The 23097-nt window shown below is 40.8% G+C and overlaps 1 protein-coding gene across 2 annotated transcripts in view; it reads left to right on the top strand.

The window, feature by feature from the left end:
* LOC137261560 (ETS-related transcription factor Elf-3-like) overlaps window positions 1-22299 on the top strand; it is a 34896-nt gene extending 12597 nt beyond the window's left edge. The window contains exons 1-9 of one of the 2 annotated variants that reach the window (XM_067799326.1): window positions 5373-5500; window positions 11409-11448; window positions 14069-14186; window positions 14830-14955; window positions 16085-16150; window positions 16867-16998; window positions 17346-17465; window positions 18288-18474; window positions 18888-22299. In XM_067799326.1, coding sequence (XP_067655427.1) covers window positions 11428-11448; window positions 14069-14186; window positions 14830-14955; window positions 16085-16150; window positions 16867-16998; window positions 17346-17465; window positions 18288-18474; window positions 18888-18987 — 870 coding nt within the window. In that variant the 5' untranslated portion in view covers window positions 5373-5500; window positions 11409-11427 and the 3' untranslated portion in view covers window positions 18988-22299. Of the gene's footprint in view, window positions 1-5372; window positions 5501-11408; window positions 11449-14068; window positions 14187-14829; window positions 14956-16084; window positions 16151-16866; window positions 16999-17345; window positions 17466-18287; window positions 18475-18887 lie in introns of those variants that run through there. The other variant, XM_067799327.1, reaches the window with a different exon arrangement.
* Window positions 22300-23097: the final 798 nt, after the last annotated feature.

The following is a 23097-nucleotide window of genomic DNA, read 5'->3' as shown; positions in this document are numbered from 1 at the left end:
GCGAGGCTAGACAATCCAATGATATGACATCATGAGCGATGATCCCGGTTGAGATAAAATTAGTTCCTTCGCCCAAGTCAGTTACTATGACATTCTGATCCTGATAGTTGCATCTTTCGACAGTCTTCACGCAGTCAATAGACTATAGATATGCACATGCACAAACAGATGGTATATTCAGTCATTTCAATGTGATACAGAAAAGTGGAATGACGGCTGATGTTGACCATTTCAACAGGGTTTCGGGGGCGTTTGCACGGGACGTTATCAACCAATGACGTCGTGAAAGGAACAACATATTCAGCTTTACATTGGTTATTCACGTTTCACAAGAATTATTATATTTCAAGTATATGTTTAGGAGACAGACCAGGGCCCGTATGCTCAAAGCGATGTTGGCGCTACGTAAATCCCAAACCCTGAAATAGGCTTGAGGGAGTTGTGGAGCTAAGATTTTTTATGTAAGTGGGCTCAGTCTAGTTAGCACGTCGCATAATCCCGTGTTCGATTCTCTAACAACTTCAGATCAGAACGTTGCTGACAACTCCCACTTAGGACGTTTGCTGACAACTCCCACTTAGGACGTTTGCTGACAACTCCCACTTAGGACGTTTGCTGACAATGCCCAGGTAGAGCGTTGCTGCAATGTTGCTACAAGTGACGTCGATTTAATGACTATACACTTACGAGATTCGTAGAGCTAAGATAGTATTGTGTAAGTAGACCCAGCCCAGTTATTACGTCGCTTAATAGTGGCTTTGATTCTCTGACGAGTTCCACTCTCCCTTAGTTTGGACATTAGTGTTCTTGCAAGCGACGTCCATTTAATGACTTTGTTCTTGAACATATGGCGAGTATCATGATAGTATAGTATGGATTGCTGGTCTGACATTTGTAACATTGTATTGTACTGTTTATATCAGATCTACACATTATAACATTATAACATCATTTTTAGTGATATATTCATACAATTGGCACCATTATTTCTCTGTAAAGTCCAATGGAATGGGCATCGTCCAATAATCCAGACTGGTTATTTTCGGGCATTGACGTTTATTGTAATCGTGTGCAATGCATTTCGTAATGACTCACGAAATAAACTGGTCATCGTTGATGCTTTGAGATATTGTGGAGAACTGTATCTTATATAGTAAGATTAGGTTTTATCATAGCGTTATGACTTAACTTATGCTATGTCTTTATCTGATGAGCATGATTCACACCTTAAAATAGTCTGTTATGGTTAACACTTGACGCGTGTCTCCATCTGAGCATTCAAATCCTTACCTTGTCACCCTTGCTGACGGCAACAGAGTCACATCTCTTTGTCTCGAACTCTGGATAACTTGAGAACATATCTATAATCCAAATTTCGCAATCAGAGGCTCCATTTTTAGCTGTCTGTTCGTATATGCTTCATGATAGTGATATGTTCCTTGGAACTTATCACAGTCCTAGCGATCGACAACAGATAGTGGTTTACACAGACATTGATCAGCATCGCCACGCCTTTGTTCAACAGTGCTACAATTCTGTTAAGTATTCATCCAATATGCGAGTCCGGATCCAGAGCCATGATTCGTGTCTCAAGGGGTTCAAACCATCGTGCTACCCCGATGACATTGGTCACTGCACTTCCTTTGTCCAGTCCACACCATAATGTCCACGTCTCCCTGTCGGAATCATGCAGCTTTGCATTTTTCGAAGAAATCGAAAATATATATTCCATCTGCGCACCGATCGGTTCCATTTTCAGCTGAAGGTTGATTTATACGGATGAATGTCAGAAGGTACAGTATTGGTATTGGCTGTCGTAACTTTTGTGCTGGTTGAAATCGGAATGTAGTCTAGCTGAAATGTGCATGATACCACGACTTTCCTTTTATTGAGGACATTCAGAGTATCGAAAACTTTTATCAACATCAACGTCGAAACGCCTGTTTCATGTAGTCATTTTCCCCTTAATTATTGCCATAACAACGTGTCCTGTTTATCATTTTATCAGGGCACAATTAAAGCCAGGATAATTTACAAAGCACATGCAAATTAATTAATGCAATCTAAACAACACCGCAATCATATCAAGATGGGTCAGTGTAATCTGAGTGTGTTCTGGAGGATTGGTGTTTAAGTGACAGAGACACAGTGTGAGTGTGTGTGTGTGTCCGTGTGTGTGTGTTTGCTCGTGTGCTCTTGGAAGTGAGTCTGGTACGGTGGAAAGGTGGAGGTATGAGACTAACTGACAGTGGGCGCTTATGGCTTTCATATATCATAACTCTTTCAGATTCGCTTTAAAGACCTGTATTGTATTTATTATATAAAGAAAAAAGAATTCGTGTTGTTGAAATAGAGCCTATTGCGACTATGGACACTAGATCCCAACTCATTTATAAATGAGATATTAAATATCGTTATGACAAATCAATCTTCAGGCGAAAGGAGTAAGTTTGTTTTATCACAATTTCTGGCGTGTCCGTATATTTTGAGTCCGGCCATGGTGAGAGTGACCAAGGACATTAAAATCAAAGCAAATACAAATACAAATATTTGTAGCATGATTCATATTATTAATATATACTGAGGGAACATCGTCGGCATATATAATCCTATTAAGAAAGAAAATTATTTATCTCACAAACAAAACGATAAATGGTGTCATTTTTAGAAGCACAGCTCATATCTTTAAATTAAACTCTCTAACAAAAGTCATGTACAGACATGGTTGAACTCACAATTCCCAAAATACTATATTTGCTTATGCCCTCACACATATATCTTTCTCCTGAATGTTACAATTGGTTTTTTTTTCGATATGTATGGCTAGACATATTTATGCAGATATTTACTTGTCTCTTGTCCCATCCAGTTCCAGTTTATAACTGATATATACATCATTTTTGTAATAGCATTAACAGATTATTTAAAGACAAAGATCCTGGGAAATAGAATTCCCGGAAACAAAATTTATCATTTTTTATATTTAGGAATATGAAACCACTTCTTGAACAGTGCGTAGGGCCTTAGTCACCCGCTACCGACATGAGGTCAAAGTCACCCACCTCGCAAACACACTGACAAGAAAATGTTTGTCCTTATACACAAATGACAAAGATAAGGAATCGTGACATTCTCTTCTTTACTGGCAGATAGGTTTTTTGTCCTTAATTTTACCGAATTTGTACGATATACAGAGCACATGCAATGGCGACCTATCATTTGAACGTTTCAGTCCTGGTTTTAATGGTTGGTTGATTGGCTGGTTGGCTGGTTGGCTGGTTGGTTGATTGTGTAACTCGGCACTCAGCAATGCTCGGCGGTCTGTGTGGACCAGACAATCCACTGCTTACAGTGCATGGATCTACGTAAATAGGATGCGATGACATGTGTTAATTAAGTCAGCGAGTCTGACCAACCGATCCCGTTAGGTACCTCTTCCAACAAGGATGGGTTTCTGAGGACCAGTTCAAACCCTCATCTTCACGTGTCTGGTTTTCATGAAAGCACCATTAATATCTTTGCTGAAAACATTCCGTTGTCCGATCCCGACTATAATGTGTGTATTAATTGTTATCAAATAGAGACTGGTACATGTGTGCGGATTTCCATGGACGACACCCGTCTCAAACATAAGCAAAAGCCAAGTCAACTTCTCACCTCCACAAACATGAGAATATAGCTTCTGTCTGTGAAAAATCGCGTATCGAGCAGACAATCCAGTGTTCAACAGCATGAGCATATATGTACGCATGTGAGATATGTGGAATAATAGACCAATTGACAGTCATGTCATACAATCTTTGAAATAGGTTTCAGTTACGTGAATATGGATACATACGTCTAAAACAAACTATAATCTCTTGTATCTAAATTCTGGCAGGTAGATCATAAAAAGGTATTTGGCTACCTTTGTAATGTGCAACGGTGTAAAGAGCGTAGGTTTCAAATTTATTTCTATGAGTCTGCGAATCTCATCAGAAATTTTGACTCGCATGACTGAAGAAAAATGACCAGCAAGAGGCGAGTCCTCTCCGTGCCCCCGCGTGTCACATCCCCAACTTTAACACAGACGTTGTCTATAAGGAAGTCTAGAATTACACATGAACTTCAGATGATATTTCATTTAATTTTTGGTAATTTCCCGAACGTTCCAATGCGTCTTTATTGTGAAATCGCCGCAAATGCTGCATGAGCTGTTGACCAGCTTCCCGGACCTGACACTATAAAGTATAAGATTTAATATAAGGAAGGGGGAAGAATTAATACTTTGTTTGCAAGAGTTTTGAACCACAGGGGTTAGATTTATCGATATGCACTGTGATTCAGACAGAACAAGGGACCCGATGTCAATAAATCATAACATAGAATCTGACAGTTACATAGGCGCGGATGCAAGTAGTTAGAAAGGCAAGGTTTAGTGGTGTGGTGGTGGTGATGTGTTTGTGCGTGCATGGGTTTGTGTGTGTGTGTGTGTGTGTGTGTGTGTGTGTGTGTGTGTGTGTGTGTGTGTTTTTATTGTGAACGAGGTGAAATTGAGAACAGTTATTCTGAAAAGAGGAGGGTGCGCGTAAATGTCTTCCGCTCTCACCGCGCCTGTTCCGTTCAGTCTGATATGTTTTTCAATTTTCCTGAAAATGCCATGCTTTTAGACAAACGCGGACCAAACAAGGCATGCCAATTTCCATAGGAGGAATATACGCTAAATTGACGAAAACGACTTCGGAAGCGCTTGCCTTACAAATGTTCTTCACTTCTTTTGTTACATAAATGAGAGAACAGTTATAGAGTTTGAGAGAGAGTGGGTGTGTGAGTGTTAGTGTTAGTGTATGTGTGTGAGTGTGTGTGTGTGAGAGAGGGAGAGAGAGAGAGAGAGAGAGAGAAAGAGGGAGAAAGTTTTGGAGAGGTAGGGATTTATCAAATTTGTACAAATGTACATGTATTTGGGACTGTCCGGAATTCTGTTTAAAATAAATATTAAAAATTAATGGGGTGGGGGCATTAATTTTGTACATGACATGCAGGGGAGTCATTTACTTAGCGCATGACTTTCAGGAGTAGGAGGTCAATCATATTGTACATGGTTCCCCATGAAAATCATCACTACCCCACTATACTGAACGCCCACCAAACGCAGGCTCCACGCAGTCTAGCCACCTCCCTTGTTCTCTTCAGTTACTGTCGACCAAATCAGCAGTCAACAACAACCGTAAATACTTTGCTCAGGGCGAGTGTCATTTACTGTTATGGCGTTCTCATTCAAGCATGCTGTAACACTTAAGTGACCCAGTTAATTTGTAGCGTTGAATGTGCAGTGCAATACAGGGATTCGCGCATGCGCATACATCATTCCGATGTATATAAATACATCTGGGGAATACATTTAGTATTCTCGAGAAACCGGGCTTACTTGTAGCGTGTAAAGCGTCAAAACACTCACCAAGTTAGACGTGAATGCTCAGTACTCCAGATCACTATATTTGACTCCCACGCTAGTAGACAGGTGAGTTGAAAATTTGACTTGAATTTTTGAACTACGGGTAATGTTTGAGCGTGTATTTCATCTTGCAGAATCATAGAACATTCTATTTCGTGTGTTTTTATAACATCCATACATTCATGTTCATGATATGTTTGCATCCGTAAGTAATGCAAGTAGTCGATGTTGTTTTGAAGTTCGTCATAAGACAAAAATCTTACCGTTGGCAAGTCAAGCAATACATGCAAATACACTGTGTTAAATGTGTTTTAGCTCTTACCTTCGCAAAAAATAGATCCATTTCCATGTAACGTTTAATAACGCTTCTTTCATTTATAAGTTTGTTTTTTGTAAATGTTAACAGAATCGAGGTTAATATGGAGAAGAATAGCTGAAGTAGTGATTCAATTCATTTTCACTGTAATATCACTCTTTTGCCTCTATGCGGTTTGTGCCCGACGGCTTATCTATGTTATGTGTCATTATTGCCTTAAAGAGCTTGCTTGTAATATTTTTTAAATTTTTTTTATGAAAAAGGCATATCATACGTAATACAATACACGAATAAGGATATTGCAATGCTTTTTTAAAATACATATTCATTGTGAATTACATAATAGTAATGCCTCGATACTCAGAATTAAAACCGATGTATACCTATTAATTTAACAAGGTGGCTATTATAGGCATGTGACAAGGAGGATATGGGGCGATTACACGAGCTGAACGCGTGTGTTATCTATGGATAAAGTAAGACTACTATGTGTTCTCGGGGTACCGTGCAAACAAAAGCCATGAGATAACGCCGTTATAGTTGATGTGCGTGACATTATCGCTGTGATAAGAGAGGATCTTGAACATATTTTGACCCGAACATTTTGGTACATTTCCTTTCATGTATCTTAAAGCAAAGAATTATTTATAGTTCAGCGTTATATAACACTGGTGCTCTTAAGCGTTGCTTGGTTAAAAGAGTACAGTTCTCATATCCCGTAAAGGATCAGTGTTAGATTCTTTAAACTAATACAGTGTCACTGTGTAATAAAAGGGGCGGTGGGGTAGCCTTGTGGTTTTTCGTTCGCCGAACACCCGGGTTTGATTCCCCACATGGGTTCAATATGAGAAGCCCATTTCTGGTGTACCCCACCTTATTGTTGAAATATTGTTGAAAGAGGCCTGAACCTAATGTCTCTCAATCGGCATGTGTAATTATGATAATGATTATAATTATGATTATAATTATTGGACTGGCAGAATTTACAAACATAATGCACCAGTGTTGCTTTGACTAAAGGTTTCAATTAAGATTTCAGGTCCTCCTTTGTTTCAATGACGTTTCAGTGACGAAGCTTTTGTTAAGTAACTCTTAGTATCTGTACTGGATCCTGTCTTTGGGTGAGTAGGTATGGTTTTACCTCGCGTTTAGCAGTGAACTAGAAATTATGGGGACATCAGAAATGATCTTCACACATTGTACCCATTTGAGGAATCGAACCGAGGTCTTTGGTCTAACCGCCGAGCTACCCTGCCGCACTCGTCGCTTGGGAAAAAGACGTTGAAAACAGACTAAAACGTCACTGATGCTGCAACTTTGAAACTACGACTTTAACGTATTGCTAGCATTCCAACAGGATCTGCCCTCTGCTCTCACAATCCGATAGTAATTTCGACCCTCATGTCACCCAGTGTCTATAAATGCATTTAAACTAATGGCTGGGGACGGCGGGGTTGGGGGAATTGGCAGCTATTGACTCTAGCATTTCGTTACTATCTGTTCGCACCAATAACAGGTACGGCTTGTACCTCGACTGCAGAAATAGACTGTGACTTAATGCTAATACGCCGTAAATCAATGCTCACTGAGGTCACCCGACAAGCACACACACTCACAAAGAGAACATGTAGTGGTAGCGGGTTACATCGACCCGAAAGGTCCACATAGTTGAAGTTGGAAGCAGCATTGTAATGCATTCGGTGGTTAAACTGTTTTTTGTTTATAACGTTGACTAAACCCTGATGGCGGCGGTGTCCATTGTAGCACGTTAAAACTCAATCATATGCCAAGTATAAACACGAGGCAAAACGTGAGCCTAATGTACAATGTCCATGTCAGTTGGATATATGCATCAACGAATGACTAGCTTGCATAGCTTCCTTTGTGCGGAAGGGAAATTGTCGTTGAGTCCGTTTACAGGTCGGTGATATATGCACAGAGACAAATCTTAGTAATTTTGGCTTAATGCACCAAACAGTATATCAGTTAGCACCGTTCTGCCAAAGTTAGGGGCAAAGTGATTCCAGTTTGGTAACGCGCTCGATCGTCTCGCCAAAGACGTGATTTCCCACATTGGTACAGTTTGTAAAGCCCACTTCTGGCGTCCCCTGCCTTGATACTGCTGTAATATTGCTAAACGGCGTAAAACTAAACTCACTCATTCTGCAAAAGCGAGACATGTCATCGTGGAGAATATAAGGTTCGAGCCCGTGTTCATGGGTTTAGTTCGCCATAGCAAACACAAAGCTGATAAACGATCTGTTGCGCCTCTTAATCATGTTTGCAAACTTAAAAAAAACAAAACAAAAAACAAAAAAAACCCAAAAAAACCAAACGATAGACAGATACTACGCCTCGGTGGCGTGGGTTGTATGGTGTACTATTAAGACGCGGTGTAGGGTGTCGCGGCGTCTTATAATGCCGTGCACGGCTTGAATCAGGAAGTGGGTGCCCCCTTATCTGGGTGACCCTCGGGTTAATGCTTGCACCAAATGGGGACATTGCCGGATATGACATCCCAGGATTTCGCGTAGACCATGAACTTTGTTTGGGGCCCCGCTTATCGTATCGAGCCATGCGCTGGTCCCGACGCGTGGTGTTTCCTGTGTGTGATGGAATTGTGTTTTGAAACTGTCACCTCGTTCTGTTCATCACCGAAACACTGAAAATTATGCAAATTAAAGCAAATAATTAGTACAAGAGTTTCAAATGTTTTGAGCTAAAGAAGGGTTTAATGTGTTGAGTATGTTACTGTTACTCTCTGCAATATTCCATCAATATGGCTGCGGTCTGTAATAATCGAGACAAGAGAATCCAGACAATCCAGTGATCGACATCATGAGTGTCGATCTACACAGCTGGGATACGATGACATGTACTGACCAAGTCAGCCAGCCTGCCTACCCGACCTCGTTAGTCGTCTCTTACGACAAGCATGGGTTACTGAAGATCAATTCTTCACGACTGTTCTGCCGAGACACAATATACCCGGGTGCTATTCCTAACATGGGTAAAGTGTGTGAAGCTATTTCTGGTTTCACACACACACACACATTATTATTGCAGGAATATTTCTAAAAAACTAAATCTGCCGCCTCTTTATTACCTTGAGAATATTAAGTGAGTATGTAGTTATTTACGAATGGTTGACGTCGCAATATTTCAGCTACTTACTACTGAGAACATTTAGCAAGTAAATACTGGATTATGACTGCATCATTGCAACCAATCCCAATCCAGTATTTGCACCATTGCAACCAATCACAATCCAGTATTTGCACCATTGATGCCAATCACAATCCAGTATTTGTGTTTATCCCTTCCTTGGCCAAGGAAAATGAGACCGGCCTCAACGACCCAAGCGGAGAAGGGACATTGAAACGCTATCGGGCATATCACTGAATACCATTTGGGATGACCAGGGGATAATAACGGTGGCAATTCACCACGGTTAAACTTGAAAATATCTTAGCTATGTCTGTTTCACGAGACAATTTCCGAAAGAACTAATGTTTCTTGTCCCACAAACTTTATAGTGACTGTCTTAAAAAAAGTTTTAAAAAAATTAAAACTCATAACGGCAGTATTTCAGCCTTGTCGTGACTATGACATTCGTAAATTTGTAAATGAATAAAAACAAAGGAAATGACTATACTTACAAAGGACAACCATAAGAAGTCTATCACAGATTTCCTGTTAACACCGGCATATAACCATAACACATTATTGCTTGTCTGCAACAGTATAGACATAGGCGATAGGATGCCAAGAGATGAAGGTAGATCACCTAGGGACCATGGGGATTTACAACACTTTTGTTACGTGCATGGACCCCAGGTGAATTTACACACACACACACACATACACGCTCACACACACGCGCGCGCACACACACATACACACAACAGACTACGATTAAAAACGTGGTCAGATTGAACATACTTTGAACATACCTATTTGATTACTTCAGATAGGTTCTCGGAGTTATGTCTATTATAGAAGTTCATCGTCTCTGCTCCAAGTAACTGAATTCAAAGAGGGCACCGTAAACTTTAACAATCGACGTAATCCCCGTTTAGGGCACAGGCTGTAAAAGAACAATGGCCCTCGTGGTGCATATATATATTTGTGGTAGATATCCGGGAGAATATTTCACTCAGTGGGGTTTTGCAACTGATTTACAATGGACATCATTCACCAGCAGTAAAGTCTTGTTTTGTGACCATGTAAGGCAATAAGGGCGCGGTCCTGTGTCCATCCAGTTCTCGAGGAATTGGTGCGTCCGTGAGGACAGGGTGTTTGGGTTAACTCCAAGCATATATTCACAAGCCTCCCACTATCTCCTCTCCCTTTCTCTCTTTGTCATCATACAAATATACATATCGCTCCTACTCTCTCTCTCTACATACACATTCCTTAATTCCGCTCCTTTCTATCTCTCGGTGTCTTTCACTCACCCCTATGCAAATATACGTATCTTTCCTATCTGTTTCCCCCGTCTCTCACTCCCCGTACTCTTATACATATCCCTCTTTCTCTCTCTCCCTCTCTCTCATGTCTTTGTCTTTCTCAGCATAAAATATACATATCGCTCCTCCCCCAACTCTCTCTTTCGACATATACATGTAGATATATACATATACTTTCCGCTCTCCCACTGTCTCTCTTTCTCTCTGTCCATACATATAACATATCACGTCGACTCTCTCTCCTCCTCCTCATCATCTGGACCATGGGATCACCTTCACGTGTCATGTCACATGTTTTCGATTCATACAGTAGAGATTATGTGGTCTTGGTTTTTCCAGCCTACACGCAAGTCCCGGGGTGGCCCGTAAACAGGGCTCGCGTGATGAAATCCAGTAACATCGTTTATTCACCAAACCTAAATATCGTATGTCCTTGAATCTATTACTTATCGTCACACTGTGCCCCTACATGCTGGTATCTAAACTGGTTCTGAGAAACACCGCCTCCTGAACAACCCGTCATTCGCCGACGCTCACCCCATAAAGGAAGTTATATTTAGATTCGGAATTCCCGTGCAAGAAACCCAGCGTCACCACTAAACCCTTGACCTTCAGCAATACGTGTGTCACTGGAGGTGAATGCGTGTATCTCGTAACAGACAAATACTGCGAACCGTCACGCCAGTAAGATATCCAGTCAATGGAAATGCCCCGTACAATGCGCACCTGAGCCGATACGTTGGTTTCTTAGAATATATATTATCGACTCTTCCCGCGTTATTTGAAGGTAAGGATGAGGTGAGGTGACATGGGCTTTAACATCTTTCGCTCAAATGACGACGTGCATGCGTGGGTATTAATGCATGCGTGGGTATTAATGCATGCGTGGCATGCCCAGACTTAAACTGGTTTTATTGTGCTGGCTTACTGAGATACCATGCCGCAGTTAAGCATGAATACCCTTCTCAGACACATTATACTGACTCAGAGCCAATGAGCCCATGTTGTACCGATTAATGGCGAGGCACGGAACAATAAGTACAGGTCCTTTGATATACCGCGGCCGGGGTTTGAACCTGTGACCTACCGCTCTCCGGGCGGACCCTCTTAGCACAACGGAGGCGATCTGAAGGCACGGGTAATCTCAACATGCTAGTTTACGATATGATGTCTGTGGCGTTTGTTTCAGGTGCATCGAAGATCTCAGAATGACAGCGCTAACAGCTCCTGTAAGTATACATTTCAAATATTTAAGTCGTAGTGCAATTTGGGTTGCGTATTGTACTCAATAAAAATCCCATTTACTCGATTAATTACAAATCCGTGAGTACAGAAAACGCATAAGAATGACTCAATAGGTCCATAACACCTCTACTTCACTCACTTAACTAAATTGGCTTGAGTATGATAATTCATCGCGGATCCGGGGCCAGAACTCTACAACAGCGCTAGCAAAGGCTACTTCATGCCTATATACACACATACTGTTATGGTCGTAGCCACTGTCTGGAGTTTAATGTAGTAGTCACGTGACTTCCATGTCGAGTGTTTAAAAAGTGGCTGCAGACCTTTTGACAACATAAGAATTACTAAAATCTAAAAGGTTTGTTGCTAGGTATTTATACTTATATATTTAGAGGTGTTAATTACCCATCAAGGAAAAGAGACTATGTAAAAGTACTAAATTCTTTCAACTAGAGGGAGTGTACAAACTGTTAGTTATTCCTCAAAACATGCAATTACTCATACATAAACAGACATGGTAGTATACACCCAGTTGCTTGAAAAATTCTCTGGAGCCGTGAACACAGTTTCAAGATTTACGGTTCAGTCACAGTTTGACATCGTGAATGTGTTGGAAAGCCTGAATGAGTGAGTGTGTATGGTTTTGCGCCGCTTTTAGCACTGTTTCAGCAATATCAACGTTGGGGATACCAGAATCGGTCTTCGTACAAGGTACCCATGGCTTTCTGGTTAAAACGTTTGCTCGTCGAAGATTTGGGTACGACTCCTCACATTGTGTTCCCTGACGTAATATTGCTGAAATTTGCTAAAGTGAGTGAATGAGTTAAGTCGATGCAGCTCACCGTCATTCAGGTGGAGTATTGCTGAGTTCGGCCTCATATCATTGAGAATGGGTATAAGATTACGTCTCTTTAAGCACATTTCGAGCTGTGAAGGCCCCGAGTACAATAGGCCTTCAGCAAGCCATGCTTGCCATAAAGGGCGACTGTGCTTGTCATAAGAGGCGACTAACGGGATCGAGTGGCCAGGGTCGCTGGTTGACACATGTCATCGTTCCCCAAATGATCACTGCAATTCCTGGTCCAGTGTCAAATATTTAAAGTCTGCCGCCAAATGGCTGAAATATTGCTAGTATTGCAAAACTAGACGTATTCACTCATTCACACATTTGTGGGACGATGGGGTGATTATATATACATCGATTATCCAGGCCTTTTTCCTTACACGAACTCGGCGTTTACTTGGCTATATCCCGTACGTTATATATAAATGGGCGAAGGGTGGCTTTGTGGTTAAAGCGTCCGCTCGTCACGCCGAAGATCTGTGTTCGATTCCCCACATGGGTACCATGTGTGCGCCCATTTCTGGTGTCCCCTGCTAAACATATAATAACTATACGTAGTCTGTTTTATTTAGAGCTAGGATCACGGCAGTGACAGATACCTTGATGTCATTTTCTTTCGTTACAAACCTCTGTCCTCACATCTTGAAACGATGTATCAATTTTACGAAGTTAGATACAAGTACAAATTAATTTTATTATCAGGATACCCTAGCGACAAAGACAATAATACCTCATGTAATTCTATTAAGTATGACGCGGCTTTGTATACAGGGATAAGTCAGCTCCAGTTTCCCATAACATATATAATTAGCATATTAAACATCCACCGTGCTTCCGCCAACATGCCAGTCTCCCCACGGCATATAGTGAGCTACTGTAATGTAACCTTTACCCCATATTGTGCATATCGGACATACGGACATCCGGTTGAAAAGTCGATTCTAACTAAGAATGAATCAGTATATTGCCTTTTTCTGAACGTAACCCAAAATGGATGCGCTGTAACGTTATCTAGTCAGAAGGCGGTTCACCAAGCAAAGTTTAGAGTCATGAGGGCGGTGGGGTAGCCTAGTGGGTAAAGCGTAAACTCGTCACACCGAAGAGACGGGTTTGATTCGCTACATGGTTAGAATGTGTGAAGCTCATTTCTGGTGTCCCCCGCCATGATATTGCTGACACATTGCTAACAGCGGCATAAAAATAAACTCACTCACTCACTCCGAGCCATGGACCTCCCAGTCGGTGTTTATACACTTACTTTCTGTTGTAATGAACACCCATAATGAACAATGATAACGCGGTGTAGAGTTACATAGTTTATTAATGTTGGTTAGCTACGGTGAAATTGAATATGCAAAGATAACAGCTTACCCAATCCGTTGCTGCAGATATTCAGATATTAAGTTACGTTTGTAGCAAGTTAGTCTCTTGAGTAGAGACTGTAAGCGTCTACTATGATGATGAAGATGATGATGATGGAGACATTTGCAATAATAATATAATGTATGATTCATAAGGCGCTGTATCCATCCATCTGCAAGGTGCATGCTCAGAGCGATGCGAATCGCTTTAACCATTAGCGTACCCCACCGCCCCTGATGGTACTAGTGGACTGAAATATACTTGTAGCGAAGAACTTTCTGAATAAATCTACAGAAGTCGTTACGCGGACAAAATTTAATGTCTGGAGTACCTTGACAAGCAGCAGATGCTGCAGCAAAGCTTTTCTCGTTTGTCTATGTTTGTATATTTGTTGTCAGTTCCCGCACACGGCTCTGCCCGAGTTTAGTCAGACATTCGGCCACTATCAGAGCCACATGCCGCCGATGATAAACGACGCTGAAGCGACATTAGAAGACCTTGCTGCAGCCATTAGAGGTAAGGAAACCGATTGCTTCCGATATTTTCCGACAGTTTGTCTTTAAGTTAAAGGCGCACTCCGCATTAGTCCTGCTATATGACGGCAGTCTGTAAACAGTCTGGGTCTGGGCCGTAAAATACAGTGATCACCATCATGAGCATCAACCCGATGTGAGTTATTGGGATACAATGACATGTGTCAACCCAGTCAGCAGGCCTGGCCACCCGAACCCGTTGGTCGGCTTTTAAAGGCGGGCTGTGGACAGCAACATCAGTTACACTTCAGCAGACGGTGGTCATATCAGTTGTCGATATTAGTTCGATACATGTATTACGTAGGATTGATAACTGAAACACGCGAACTGTAATACAACCATTTGTCGTTGAAAGCGAATTGATTAAACGTCTGGGCACGTACGACTATTTGTTTTCAGAAGGAAAGAGTGATAACCGTATCTATTCAAATTACACCCTTTGTGAAGTGAGACTGGACAGACCGCATACAATTAACAGTGGTCGTTAATTTGTCATATTGATACAACATGTAAGGAAAATCCCAACAGAAACATTTTGGGTTGATAACAGTGCATATTTGTAGTGTAATCTTTGAAAAGGCATATAAGGCGACAAGTTTAATTTAATACGATCATTACGCCTTCAGAGTCAATGCAACCAGGTGGCGGGTGTGTCGAGTCTGGACTGGGCTCCGGCTACCCCGAGATGTCTGAGTATCAGATGCATCCCACCTACACCATACTAGCAGCTAGCGACGAGAGATATATCAGCGGTAAGTTTAATGACTTCATATGAAGTCCGTAAAGATTAAGGTTATCTTACAAATACCATCAGTGAGGATAACAGGTGACAGATAATCAGTTAACATTATTTACTTAGGCTCGCTGAAATAATGCGACGAAATAATGCGACGTAAAAACTCACTGCGTAATGTATGTAAAATGTAAAAGCCACTTTTTGATTTACCTAGTAAGTTTATTCACTGCGTCGCTCCATCAGCTGGAGTCGAAAAGACACGTGCCAGGCTGCTTTTGAACAAAAAAAAAAACTAATTTATCCTTAGACTTTCAAACACAACCCAAAGGTAGTGATTGTCAGTTATAGGAAAGTTTAATGGAAAGTGTGAATAGCGATGTGTTGCCAAGATTTAACCGAGAATAAGCCGTTATTTTAACCCATGAAGGACATTTGACAATAACTAACAACAAAAAAGCGTCGGGGGTTTTGTGACGTAGCCAGAATGAATTACATTACCAAGGGAAGCCTTCCACATTCGCGAAGCAAGACGGGTGGTTGTTAGGAAACCAACATTTCATGTGTATGAGGTCACATGGGCTGTCAGAACAGCTCTCAATATTAAAGCGGAGCTGTCATTTTTCATGATTGATCTTTCTTTGATCAGTGTCACCGGGAAATCGGTGATACTTTGTAACAAAATAGTAGGACAGAACGTAAGTTTTTGCCAGAAATACGTGCGAATGTTTTCCTGTAACATCTGAAGACTTCCTATGTGGGACCGTCGATGTATTGGCAGGCTGTAAAGGAAATGATTTGCAATTTGAAACTTGAAATGCAAATGGGATCTGTTGCATCAAAAATAGATTAAACAGACTGGCAAATCATACGACCTTCTACCAGCAATGTGGCAAGAAATCATAAAATTGCAAATGAACGAGAGAGAGATCAATAAAACTCAAAACGTTTTTGTTAAATGTTAATTACATTTCTCGTATTGCAGAAAATAGCGTGAACGTAGTTGCTAAAACACTTTGTCTGAAATGTGAGACAAAAGCTCATTTCAAGGTCATTACATACGTGTCAACGTTATATTTCTGGTTGACAATGACAAAATTACCAGATCTATAGACTTTGGGGAAATAATCAAACTTCCGAAATTTCAGAATGGATGACAGACCTTCCCGAGGTGCCTCAAGTCTCGGCTGATAACGAAGATGACAATCAAAGCGGTAAGTGTTTCCTTGGCGACGTTTTCCGCCGACAGCGTCCTCGTGCCTTTGTCTCAGAAATGATGTCCCTTAATTAGGAGACTAGGACGCATCAATATTGTCTTTACGGAATACTGTTTCCTTATTCTGGTCAGTATTTCCTTATAGTGTCCGTCATTCTTCCCTCGTTTACATCTAGAGGGAAATGAGCCATTGACATGTCGGAGAGATAGGTCACCTATTGTCTGCCTCGTCCAGAGTAAATAAACTTACTCGTGGGGTGGGATGGTTGAGGGAGGGAGGATTCGTCAGTTATCTTGAGCCAACCCTCCACCCTCTACACCGCCATTTAAATATATGTTTGAAAAACTGAACCTGCTTCATTTGTTTTCTCGACGACGCTACCCTCACTCCCCTATAGTGTCTCCATCCTGTCGTTGTCATGACACCCCACAGATCTCATGCCCTCGCCTTTAACGTTACAGTTACTGCGACTTTTAGTTTTTTCGCCGCTTTTAGCAATATTCCAGGCATATCATTTTGGGGGACAACAGAAATGGGCTTCTAACATTGTAGTCATAGTTGGAATCTAACCCTGGTCTTCGACGTGACACGCGAACGCTTTAACCACTAAGCTACCTCGCCGCCCCTTTACGGTTATTTACATACTGCTGTGAGATCTCTTACCTGATTTAAAACAATTCAGTCCTCATTGACCATATCTGTTGTTGTTGCAGTTGTTCTCGAGTTGGAGGATTTGTCGTTCCTGGACGAGATTGTTGGCACAGACTGCAACAGTGACGGCGAAACAAGCATCCGCAGCAGCCTCAGCGACGGTGCTCCGAGCCCGACGTCCTTCGAACAATCAGGTAGGCGCATGTTATGGTTGTTTTGCCATTTTTGCTCATGATTTCAATCACTGGATGTCCAGACTGGACCAGCTACAGACTGTCGTCATATTGCTCGAATGTTGTGGTGTGTTACATACCAAATGGCATGGTCAGGTTCGCTGACTTGGTTTACTCATGTCATCGTATCCCAAATGCGTATGTAGATCGATGATCATGTTGTTGATCACTGGATTGTCTGGTTCTTGCTGGATCATTAACGCCACCCTATAGCTGGAATATTGACAAGTGCGACGTGAAACATTACTCACTCATTCACATACCAAATAACATTCGCTGTCACACTGATGTGTTGTTTATCTTAACAGAGTACAAGTCATCTCTTCCTATGTTTGACCATATTTGGACAAAACAGAAAGCGGAACTAGCCATGATGGAGGAATCGGACGAGGAGGACTACGTAAAACCATACTGCAAAAGTCGACGAGGTGAGCATCATTGCCTTATCTGACGTTATCTAGTCGACTAGATTTGCCTGCACTAAGTCTCTCCTGGTATCAGAACAAGCAACGCGTTCAGGAAAGAACATGTTCACGATAAGGGATGATGTCTGAATATTATTTGGCTTAACGTTAAGTGGCTTGTTCTGATCGCCTGTTAATGATTGTGAGTGGGTGAGTGTAGATTTACGCCGCATTCAGCAATATTCCAGCTCTATGGCAGTGGTCAGTAAATAATGAATGAGTCTGGACCAGACAATCCAGTGTTCAACAGCATGATCGATTTACGCAATTTTTGCAGGGTAGCTTAGTGATTAGGGCATTGGTTACAATGTGTGAAGCCCATTTCTGGTGTCCCTTGCTGTGATATTGCTGGAACATTGCTAAAACGGCGTAAGATTAAACTAACTCACTCATAACGATACTCATTAATAATTTCTCCTATGGACGATATTTCCGACAATCGGTCATTGTAGTCAGCTGTAGTGATTAAGGTCGCTTATTTCGTTGATGCACGTCATGGTATTTTAATAGGGTAGATCGATGCTAAGGATGTTAATCACTGACAATTTTGCTACGGTGTTACTGAGGTATTGAAATCAAAACTAAAGACTCTTTCGTTTTGTGCCCACTGCAACAAAATATAAATGGACAGCGTTTTTGAGCAGTGCTGGACTGGATATGTTATTATTCAACAACTCAACTTACTGAAAACCACGACAAACACGTTGTGGGATAACCAGAGATGGAATAATCCTCGAAAGTTGCCCCTAGGAATAGAAGTTCTGTAACTTGCCATTTTCTCTGCAGGCGCCAAAAATGTGTTGCTGTGGAAGTTCATCCTGCAAGTCTTGGAGAACCGACCAGACCTAGCAAAGTGGGTAAACAGAAGCGAGGGCACGTTCAAGTTCGTGGACACCACCGTGATGAGTCGAATGTGGGGAGAGAAGAAACGAAAGAGGGACATGACCTTTGAGAAACTCAGTCGTGGCATCAGGTGAGTAGTTGATAGAGTTACAGATGTTGAGGGAGTCGTATCCTCGTGTGCGCGTCGCAGTGTGTGTGTGTGTTTGTGTGTGCGCGTTTGTGTGTGCGCGTGGGTACGGGTGTGCGTAAACTCCGACCGTCCGCTTTCTGAGCAGACAGTCAGTCCACTGGTCCACGTAGTAGTAGTAGTAGTAGTAGTAGTAGTAGTAGTGGTGGTGGTGACTGAATTTAGTATTATGTTGCGTTCTTCAGTATTCCAGCAAGATCTCGAGCAGCGAGTCTATCCACTGGTCCACGTAGTAGTAGTAGTAGTAGTAGTAGTAGTAGTAGTAGTAGTAGTAGTAGTAGTAGTAGTAGTAGTAGTAGTAGTAGTAGTAGTAATGGCTGTTGGAAAAATATAGAAAATATACTGTTTCTTCACAGGCACTACTATAAGTCAGGCTTGATGTCCAGGATTGAAGGCACACGCTTAGTTTACAAGTTCAACTGGCCCCAAGTGCCAAAGCCCTACAGGAAGAACTGAGTCTCAGCCATGTCTGTGAACAAAGCACAGAAACACCACACCGCCAATATGAATTAGCAGATGTTCCGAGTCACAGACAGGAAAAGAAAATGGGCCATTATGGATGACGTCATGATGGTGTCATCGGAAGCCACACTCAGACTAGATTTATGAATGTAAGTGACGTATTGAAAACAATCTAGTTATTAAAGATATCACTGTTAAAATTGCGATGGTATTCCACATTGTGAAACACGTATTACACTGAAGGTCGTTTAGTATCCTCTGTATCTCACACCGATTACGCCTTGAAAATAATAATCTGTGGGTTAATGTTAGTATTTCACGTGTGTTTGTTGAAGAACGACGCTTTTATGATCTTGAAAAGATTTTTAAAGTTGTCACGGGTGCGAAATGGCGAAATCGTTTTCGAAGAGGGATTGAAATACATCTAAAATGATCGCTAAAATGATCACGAAAATGTGCGATCTCCATAAATCCGTCCAAGTCATTCCAAAATAAACAGATATAATCTCATTTATTCTAATCAACTCTTGACATTGTACAGTAGCATTACATGTTATCATCGAATGGTGTTTATCCCACAAGAAGATAAACATGACCCTGGTAGGTGTAACTCGGGGGTTGTGTGCAGAAAGCGAATTCCAAAGTGGCGTTTTTGGTCACGCGATGCATTAGGACCGCCAGCCTTTGGGCACTGGTCAATGACTTCCTTTAAAAGGAAAAAAAATACCGTTCATGCTTAGATGGTACAACCAGATGGTGTTCATTGTCTCATCTTGAAAACTCTTCCATTCTATGTGGTATAACCTTTGTCTTGCGCCCATGTGTTCATCCGTGTTGTTAATGTAATACAATACCTGATGTAATACAATAGCATTTTCAATTACTTAATTTAATTCGTTTATGATATCTCCTTTTCAAGCTAGAGTTAAAGTATTTAAGTTGAATAACATATGACTGTTGATTAAAACAATTCAGGTTGAGGTACACAGGAATTTAAGTTCTCATACGGTAAATTATATGAAAGTTTGGACGTAGCATGAAAAGATATAGTCTAAAATATAAAAGAATTCACAGTATTCTTGAATTGTTTTTTTGGTCCGGGTCCTTTGATAATTGTTAAGTATCAATATTGATGAGTATTAAGATTAGCAATTATCTAAAACAGAAATTATAAAACAAATATAACTTAGATAATGTCGTTACCAGGCAGCGTCCTTTGACTTTTTAAAAATGTATTCAGTGCCATGTGTGAGATGAGTTGTGGTTTTAAAACTGAACTACATCGGAATTGTAATATATTTTATTCAGTTTGACCATCTTGCATTTGAATTTGAATAGCAGCTAATTTGCCGAGCTTCGAGAGTCTTTAATGTACCTTCATATGCTGTTCGTCAGTGTATGTAAATCATGACTATTAACCGTTATTATCATATTTCATGTTCATTTGTTAAAATTGATAAAGTGCTTGTGCCAAACATTCGATTATTAATTATTGAAGTAAATGCACTAGCCATCATATGGCCAAATTTGATCTCGACATGACCTGTCATTCTAAATCGCTAAATTTACAAACAGAAATTTGTGTCTCATACTATGAGTATGATTATTATTATTTTTTCCATTGTATGTTGCTACTTTGGGGAAAACATTACGGGAAAGGGCGTAAAAATAGTATGGCGATTTTAAAAGATCCCAGCATAGAGAAATATTATACTTTTAGCCAACGAATTTACGAAGCGTCCACCAGGGAATGTGTTCAATCTTTTGTATTTATTATCTCTTGTATTTGATGTGCCATATTTACAATTTTAATATTTCTGTGCATTATGTATCATTGTTTGTATATATTTACACCCAAGCGCGCGCGCGCTTTCGTGTGCCAATGTCACGTTGTGTAAGTTTACTCATATGTTACTCAAAGTATCATCAAGAATCACTTAACGTGATGTGAGGGTATTAGGCTATCTGTTTGTATAATTCCCTTTTTGCTAAAAAAAAGTTGATATCTCGGATAGGAAAAAATGATTCCTGTTCATTTTGTCGAAATACTCTTACTGCAAAGAGTGTTTACGTTTGCTAAATACAAAATCGTTTTGTTATTTGTTAAAGATTTGTTATTTTTCTCCTCCGCTTTTCTCGAATTCCATTGATTTGTATTTTTCTTCTTTGATAAACCCGAATTCGTCTTGAGTATACAAACAGTCACAATTCGGGCTATTTAATCACATCAACCCGACAAACTCGAACACAGCTGCTACATTGTTCCGGCCTTAAAGTCATTCTCTCACACTCTCTTCATTTTTCACGAATGCAAATTTCATATTTACACGAACCTACACGAAGATATCACAATCAGGACATCAATTCGTGTTCTTTTATTTTAGGTTTCATGAAATTGGTAGACTATTTCTTTAGTATTCTCTGTTTTATTATTGTGTGTTATTGACTTGAACCGGTGATTTACATTATGCGTCTCAAGGAGCTGGAAAGGAATTCAATTCGTAAATGCCCCTTGTTAATCAAGAAACGTGTACAGATAGTGTGTTATCGTCCGGGTTGTCCTCCCCTACCCCCACCCCACACATTCCATCCGTTACTGCCTCCCACATACAGTTAGGAAATAAAGACCCGTGATGATCCGGGTTAAAATTGATCATCAGTAACCCATGCTTGTCGTATGAGGCGACTAACGGGATCGAGTGGTTGACAAATGTCATCGTATCCCATTTGAGTAGATCGATGCTCATGCTGTTGACCACTGGATTGTCTGGTCCAGACATGATTATTTCCAGACCGCCACCATATAGCTGGAATATTGCTGAATGCGGCGTAAAACTAAACTCACTCACCCTATGACTAAAACAGAGTACACCCAGATCGATATTAGAATTTGACGTCAGACGTCATGCAATCATCATCTTTTAATTACAGTTTGCTCACTATTATATCTTTATAAATGTTAATATTATAAATTGTTAGTTTAAAAAATATGTCCCTGTTGACTGTAAAATCCTCATTTTCTGTAAAATGTTGTTGCATTTAAGCTATCGCGTGGTCATACAGAGGTTTTTGAAATGTCACGTTAATGTTACGAAGTATTTTTGATGTTTTTAAAGTATATTTTATGAACAACTATACGTTATGTTTCGAGAAGTTTATTTACAGGAGCCATGTTCATCGTGGAATATTGTTAGCTGTGCCATTTACACTGTAATTAGCTGATACTGTATATATTGTATGTCTACATGCCTCTTTTTGTATATACATATTTTTATGAACTAAATAAAAAGCTATTTTTATGAGAAACCCACTTTCTGTAATTTTTGTTATGCTATTGCGTGAGTGAGTTTTAGCAAGAGTTTTAGCAATATCACGGCGATGTGGTATCACAAATCGGCTTCACACATAGTACCCATGTTGGGAATCGAACCCGGGTCTTCGGCGTGTAGAAGCGCTTTAACCACTGGGCTACCCCCACCGCCCCACTGAGTAGCGAATGGTAAGGCTAAATGCGTGCAAGTGATTGTTTGTTTGTTGTTAAACGCCGCTCTTACAACGGCGGCCTGTCTGGACCATGCAATCTAGTGATTGATATTATGAGCCACGATCCACACCGTCTGTGTACGTCGACACAGTGAGCCAGGCTGACTTGAAGGTGTCATAAGGCGTCAGTTCGTTCTGCAAAGTTTTATCCCTTGACGACACCAACATGTTGTGATCGGGGCTTCGATCCGTGCCTATGTCTGCAACTGTTGCAGAGTTCATGAGTCTCGCCAAATTGGTAAACGCGCTGGGCATGCATCGCCACATCTTCCATCTCACATCACGTGACGTGTAATGCAGTTGGAATAACGTTAAACCAAACTCACTCATTCACTGAAACAACCAGGAGCTGTGAGGCAGCCTTGTGTTTACATCGCTCTCTCGTCACGATCTTGGTTCGATTCCCCACATGTGTACAATGTGTGAAGCCAGTTTCTGGTGTCTTCCATAGAGATATTGCTTGAAGTTTGCTAAATATGGCATAAAACGAAACGCACTCATTTTACACAAACCATCCACATTCTTGTATATTTACAGATTGTCGAAATTGATAAAAAATGT

This window comes from Haliotis asinina, chromosome 14 (genome assembly GCF_037392515.1).
Source record: "Haliotis asinina isolate JCU_RB_2024 chromosome 14, JCU_Hal_asi_v2, whole genome shotgun sequence".
Classification (NCBI taxonomy): Eukaryota; Metazoa; Mollusca; class Gastropoda; order Lepetellida; family Haliotidae; genus Haliotis; species Haliotis asinina.
This window is presented reverse-complemented; position numbering and strand designations above follow the sequence as displayed.